At 38.2% G+C, this 7,503-nt stretch overlaps 1 protein-coding gene across 1 annotated transcript; it reads right to left on the reverse strand.

Annotated features, from left to right (window-relative positions):
* Positions 1-749: 749 nt before the first annotated feature.
* On the reverse strand, positions 750-7,073 carry LOC137200226 (uncharacterized). Its single transcript, XM_067614880.1, has 3 exons — positions 7,039-7,073; positions 5,251-5,337; positions 750-2,770 (listed from the first exon to the last, which is right to left on the reverse strand). The coding sequence occupies exons 1-3, from the start codon at positions 7,071-7,073 to the stop codon at positions 1,177-1,179; spliced, it is 1,716 nt and encodes a 571-aa protein (XP_067470981.1). The 3' UTR covers positions 750-1,176.
* Between the last annotated feature and the right edge of the window lie 430 nt (positions 7,074-7,503).

Consider the following 7,503-nt stretch of genomic DNA (forward strand, 5'->3'; position numbering starts at 1 on the left):
CAGTTGTCTGATCTTCTACTAAGAATTCAGATGTGTTCATGACAACTTTTATCATCCAAAGAGACAGAAAACATTCAATAACCAAAAATTACAACAGACACAATATGAACATTACATCATTATTTAATTATTGATGTGAAGCCCCAGCAGTCTGAATATTTGACAGATAAATTATATAATGTCTATTTCTGCTTTTTTTTCCCTCTTGCATGTTGAGTAGGTCTGATTTGTGTTTTACTTTATTTATTTGTTTGTGCATAACAAAATATAGGTAACAAACACACTTTTACATGCATATACTCAACTATTCATTCATTTGAAGTAAATAAACAAAAAAGAAATAAACTTAAAATGAAAATCTGTGCAGGAGAGATAAGAAGCTGAAAGCTTATACAAAGATCTCTCCCAAAAACTCAAGAAAATATAAATTACATAGGAAAAAAAAATCATTTTATTTGAATTTCTTTATTTCATCAATGAGATGTGAATGAGTTTGATTAGTGTGACATCAGCTGATTACAGTCGGCATGTTGACCAGCAGGTAGTGATCCGCTTGCTGCAACAGTTACATTTCTATGTAAAATAATTTAATAGTCTAATATTGGAAATTACAGAATAAATGTTGTTTTAATTATTGATTATAGGTCAGTTCCAGTTCCAGTTCAAGTGAGGATCGAGGAACCTCAGGTTTCTGTAATCCTCTACTGTGAACCAGGTTTCTGGTTTACATGACAGCACAGAAATCAGCTGAGTGCAGAGAGTCGACTGTAAACTGGTTACTGAAGTGCAGCTGAACACTCTGATGAAGAGTTTTGATCTGATGAAGCTGAGAGCAGAAAAGAGGCTGAACTATGAGAGTGATTAATGTGAGAATCCATAACAAGAAAACCAACAGCTGCTGTCACTATAAGATAAACTCTGGCTTTACTTTCACTGAAGTGGATCAACAAATGATAATTAAACATTAAACTAAACGAACAGTTATATATCACAGAGGAGGCGGTTTCCCAGAATCACACAATTTAAAAGACAATTGCGTTTCTTTAAAAGAAAAAAAAAATACAATTATCAACATGACACTTAATAGGATTAAAATTAAATAATGTTTGTGATGTTTAAACATTTATATGAACAGTGTAGAGCTTGTTGTCTACACAGCTGTCTGATGTTGTTCATCTAAATCACTGCATCTTTACCAACTGTTAGTTTACCAAACATGTACCGCAGCCCTGCTTTGTTTTTTTCATCCATTCGTTTTTTCATCTCCTCCAGCTTCTTGACCTTCTCTGTGGCTCTGATCTCCTTCATCTTCTCAATCAGGAAGTCCAAGTGGACATGAGTGGACAGTGAATTAACATTCAGAGCGATCCGCTCTAGTTGCTCTACATGATGGTAGGCCTCTGTGAGCAGCTGAATCTTCTGTGATTTCAGTTCATCCATCTCTGTTTGAAGATTTTCCAGAAGGCTCTTCTTCTGTTCATGATCTTCCTTATTCTTTTCATACTTCTGTTTCACATCTTCAATGTTCTTCTTAACTTTCCTGGTCTTGTCCACATATCTCCACTTTTCTTTCACATGATCTGATGCAGGACACTTCCCTGTACAAACAGTACAGCGACCTCCTTTCATGACCTCACAATGTTTTGGACTTCGGGCCATTGTGCATCCAGGATGGTGACAGTTCTCTTCACAGACGTTACAGGTGACAGCTCCTTTATAAAAAAAAAAACCCCACATCCCACCTCTGATGTCTTCTTTGTCTTTGTAGGCCTCATCAACTTCTATGGTGAACTCTTCATTCTTCTTCATCTCTTGTTCATATTTCTTCAGAGCTTCTTGAGTCTGTTTGATCTCGTTCTGTTTTAGTTCAATCAGCTGGATTCTGTCTTGCAGGTTGTTGATGCAGGCTGTTATTCTGATGCGTGTGTTCATCACTTCAACTGTTGTTATCAGCATTTGTGGTGTAGATTTTTCTAGAAAGTCCTTGAATCGATCCATTCCTCTCCCTGTTACCCTCCATGTATTCTCTAAAGCAAGTTCTGTTTCCTCTGTTCTCTGTTTGGTCTGGCGGTTATTAAACATGAAGTGAACGGGCTGATTCTTCTCATTTTTGGCACATTTAATGTTTGCAGCTTCAAGAGCTTTCAGAACATTTTTAGGTGTTATTCCATCTGAGTGTGTGATGAGAGCGACAATGTTCTTCTCAATGTCTTTCCCAAATGGAGACGTCACTGAATCAAAGATGTACTTCAGTCGGTCATTCACTCGATTCTCACTCGCCTTCATCACCAGACCCACTGCAGAAAGTTCATTAACTCCATCTACTGAGCCGAACAAGTCAAATAATCTTTGACTGACTTTGTCATCATATTCAATCCCTCTGGTGTCTCCGAATCCAGGAGTATCGATGATGGTCAGAGAGAAGGGCAGAGTTTTATCTTCAAAACCAAAGATCTGGTACACGGTCACATCTGTTGTCTGACTCTCTGTCTGACATGGTCTCTTCTCCTCTTTCTCTACGATCTCAAACCAGATGTTGTCCTCAAACTTCACTCCTATGGTGTAGTTGACCAGAGAGTTGATCAGAGTAGATTTTCCTGTTCTTGTTTCACCAACAAGTAAGATGGTTTTGTTTTTCTTCTTCAGGTTTTTCTCACCAACAGTTTTTTTTGTCAGATTTCCAAACTTCTCTTCCTTTGGTCTCAGCTGGTAGACAGCAGGAGATCCTGAAGAGATCAGAGTACTTTTGGAGATGATTTCCTCATAAGTCCTGTAGAAAAAGCAGAGATTCAATCAACATGTTCTTTTCTCATCACACAGACAAGTTAAATACAATCTAATTATTTTTCACATACATACAACAGTATTTGGTTTCATGTGACTCTTGTGCTCCAGAATGAATAATAGTACAGTGGAATATAAATACTGCAGCTGTGACATCTGTGATTGTAGAATATGAATAAAATAAAGTCAAACCAAATGGCCACATTTGGGGATTTTAGTCTAAATATGAGCTCTGGTTTTGACTGTGAGGACAGAGACTCAGATTACAGTCAATTAACAGGATCTTCTTTTTCTGTGTAACATACCACTGCCTTTAGTTAGAACATTTAAAATACATATTCAAACCTCCAAACACCAAGTTCTGAGTTTCTTTTAATGACTTTGTCAAGAAAAATTGAAATCTTTGCCTATTGTGCCAAAACATTTTCACTACATTATATACTTGATAAACAGAATTATTACTGATGCTTTTAGCTTTGTCAATCCCATCCTGCATACACAATTATAACCAGAATACAGCAATTATTATTAGTGTTATTATTATTATTATTATTAATAGGCATACACATCTCAAGGCAGTACAAAATAAGGGGAGAGCACAGCACCATAATAAATAGGGTAAACATCAATGTGACTTTAATTGTATATGTTAGTGGTTATATATGCCACCAACATATTCATGGATGCCAAAATTGCCACAATCCTCAGTACATCCACCACCCTCGTCATCAACATCAGGTCATCATCGTTATCATCAACAGTGACAGTCAACGACAGTGTTCATTGAAAAAATTGATTACGGCAGGCACAATGGACTTCTTGAATCTCTTTGAGGAGCACCTAGGCATAACAGTCGCACCCCAACAGAAAACGGCATAAAATAGAACACTTGCTATGATAAAATACATGCACGAGTGACCTGCTGATATCAAAAGACTGGAGCTTCCTGAGGAAAAATAGCCATGATTGAGCCCAGTCCAGCTTATTATCCACAAGGACACAGAAGTATTTATTAGAGGAAACCACCACAATGACCTAGGGTCCTATCTTATGCCCGGCGCAAGGCGGTGCCAAGTGCGACGCAAGTGTCTTTGTTAGTTTAAGACCAACGCTGTTGTCATTTTCCCGTCCAGTGCCCATGTTGTTTAAATAGCAAATGCACTTGCGCCCATCAGAGCCCCCCTTGTCATGTTGGTCTTAAAATGAGGTGTGGTCAGGTGTATTGTTGGCACATTGCTATCTTGAGGCAGCAGAGAGCGATTGTGCTATTGACCAACAAAAACCTGGTCAGAAGTCAATGACGCAGTGTTTCACTGTTATTTTAAGGAGCATTATCAAGACAGTAATATGCGCCTACATAGACGAGTGCACAACATACACTCTGCTTGTTACACACTCAGGATGCACAGCAGCACACAAACATGCAAAAGATGACAAATAAAGGGATTACAATGTGAAAGATTATCATTGTGTACATCAACAGATTTTAAAAAATACATGTCATAATGCTTAGTCATAATATTTATCAGAATTAACTAATCGCAGTAATGATGGATAAAATTTTGACAATACACGTTGGTATTTCAACAACGGATCAAATACAGATCGACTTTCCTGCTGCATCAATACATGATGACATGAGGAAATAAATGAGGTGAAAACAATGATGAAACTAACGAAGGAAATAAATCTGCACAGCTTCTAGCTGCTGCCAGCAGCAGGATCAGAACCATGGAGAGCTGATCAAGTCCTGATAACTTTACATGATTAATATTAATGATTGGATTTATGAACAATATTTAACAAATATTCTTTAACATTTTTGAGATTACAGTGATCAGGTTTTCATACTTTCAGCAATTAAAACCCTGCTGATTTGACCTTACTCCATTAATAATTGATTAAAGGTTGTAATAAAAAAAATAAAAACCTTTTCAAAAATCAAATGAAGATACATTTGCAACAAATTAATGAACAGGATCATAAACTGGTGGTCTGGGGGCACAGGAGAGTCCAGGAGCAACAGTGTGCCCGTTATGGATCCTGCACTTTAGATTGATAAAACAGCAAAAGTTGATTTTAAACGCACTTGCGCTTTAGATGGTTAAAATAGGGCCCCTCATCTTTAATCAGGACAGGGGTCACTGCAGGTCTTTTTCTTTCTAAAATCAATAATAAGCTCCTTAGTCTTATATTTAAAATTAGGTGATTTTCATCACACTATTTGACAAAACCATCCACATCCTGTTGGAGGTTATAAAAGTGTAAGTATAAAATGTTTCACAATCATCTTTAAATGCTGTTGTAAGGAATGTAAATAAACTGAGTATAAAGTGTTTCACGATCATCTTTAAATGGAGAGGAAGCTCTAACAACACTGATGAATACACATGTTGAGAGTCTGTATGTTTTAATATAGATAACTTCTTTGTCAAAAGTGCCTTTCTGTCAGGTTTAAGTTGATACCTTTCACGTGTCGGTGGCTCTATGGACTGGTCACTCTTCATGGACACACAGCTGGTTGCAGGAGAGTCTGGTCTCTGCTGATGGATCCTGAAACAACAAAAGACAAATTAGAGACAGGTTAAACCTGAAAAATGTTGAACTTTGACCAGAATGTCACTTGTTGAAATCTAAGAACCAGACAGATCATCTGTAAGAGAACAATGGAGGAGAGGTGTTTTCTTATTCACTCAGATTCAAAGTGCTGTCAGTTTCAGTCTCATCTATCCCCTTTGTTTACACACATGCTCCTAGGATAGGTGTCAGTCATAAAATGTCAGAGAACTCACTGATAATAAAACAACTTTTTCTACCAAACAGCATCATCTTTTCATTAATTGCTGCCATTTTACAACACAGTCATCCAGTAGAGAACTAATTTATTGATATGATATTTCAATATTGACCCAGCTTACTATGATATGCTATGATGCCAAATGTCTCATGCCAGCTTTCACACAGCTGGTGCAACTCAGTGCAGTTCATCGGATCAGCTGATATGACCAGCTGATGTCTCATCTGGCCAGTGTCTGCAGCAGCAGCTGGCTGCTCTGACAATGTAGGTGCAACTTTCCAAACAAGCGTTATTTGGATAAACTGACCACATATTACTACCATATTACCACACATACTTTAAACAGTCCTACAGCGACAATCTCAACAGCATTCAGCCTGGATCCACCATTACTGCTAGGGCTAAGGGCAGCTACTTCTTCTTCCTCTCATGTTGGACTGGGGGCAGACTGGACACTACAGTGACTCACTATCACCCCTGTGGTACAAAGTGGTATTACAAGACCGTACAGGCCAGACAGGGCTGGAGCTAGCTGGTTAGCATGCTAACTTCAGTAGATATCTCTGTAACACAATACATATAGGTCTTTGACATTACGTCAAAACTGTGATTTCTTCACATTCTTTGCATTTTAGAGTGTAGTTATCAATGAAAGCCTGTTTGTAAAGCACTGCCTACAGCCTGTTCAGAGTTACTCACTCAATGTTTTTGGTTGCTGTGTGTGTGTGTGTGTGTGTGCCTTGTTGTATTGTTACCCGTACCGTATAACGTGGCTGTGGCTCAATCTACAATAAATCATCTTCTGATTAGGAATAAACCCGCATCCTGTGTGTGAACTGTCCATAGCTGAATATGCTGCTACGCTGCTTTGACATACAGCATGTTGGTATTTAAGTTTGCTGTCTGTTGTGTGTAAAATCCTCTAAAACTGGTGTAAAATGTCTTTGGCCATTCAGATTAATACAAAAATCATGAATGTTATGCAGCATTTAATTTGACGTCATTATATAAACTTTCTCTCAGCACCCCCAACTCTGACTGACTTCCAGCATCCCCAAATCCAGGACCAGGACAGAATCCCCATCACTTCACCTCAGTCTGAGTTTGAACGATCCGCCACCTTTCCAGCATCCAGCATAAACTTTCCAGAGAGACTGAGCAGTGTGATACCTCAATATTTAGATCATATCCTCTGGACCCCCTTCCCTGTCAGCCAAGACAGCCCCACAATGTCCAGAAACTTCAGCATCTCAGAGTGTATCTCATCAACTCCTTGTTTTTAACTCCCCCTCAGTGACCTCCATCAGAGACATGGAGACATGTTCTCCTCGTGCTCCTTCTGTGAGCACAGAATCTGCAGTGCTTCTGGTCTCCTGATACTGTCTGCTGTTTCAGCTTCCCCTCATCAGCAAATGTTCAAAAGCCTAAAACAATACAGCGACATTATCTTGACTTACTCTCCATGTGTTTTGGAAAGAGGAGGTGGATCCATGGTCCAATTGTTCTCTACGGACACACAGCTAGGATCAGAAGATTCTGGTCTCTGCTGTGCAGGATTTCAGGAACAACTTCATCTACTTCCAACGTCTGTGGAGAAGAAAACAGTCTGAAGTCAAAACTCAAACATCACTTTGTTGTTGTTGATGGTGGTGTATGATATTATTTTCTACAGTCTCTCTGTATCTCTCTTGTAAGTAATCTATATTTTACAACAAATATATATTTTAATATATTTGTTGTAGCAAATCTTAATCTTTTATCATATTTGTATGTATTTATATTTTTGTATAGATGTGTGGGATTATGTGACTGTTTTTGTGATTATTTCAGACACTGATAATGTGTTTTATCTTGATTATGTATCAAGTCCTGCAATGAATTGTTCATATAATGACGTCAGCATGACGCAACTAATTTGGTGT

This window comes from Thunnus thynnus, chromosome 2 (assembly GCF_963924715.1).
Source record: "Thunnus thynnus chromosome 2, fThuThy2.1, whole genome shotgun sequence".
NCBI lineage: Eukaryota > Metazoa > Chordata > Actinopteri > Scombriformes > Scombridae > Thunnus > Thunnus thynnus.

Coding starts and splice junctions, on each gene's coding strand:
- LOC137200226 (XM_067614880.1), bottom strand. CDS start 7,073: ATGGATCCACCTCCTCTTTCCAAAACACATGGAGA. Junction 5,338..7,038: donor CTTTCCAAAACACATGGAGA/GTAAGTCAAGAT, acceptor TTGTTGTTTCAG/GATCCATCAGCAGAGACCAG. Junction 2,771..5,250: donor GAGCCACCGACACGTGAAAG/GTATCAACTTAA, acceptor CTTTTTCTACAG/GACTTATGAGGAAATCATCT.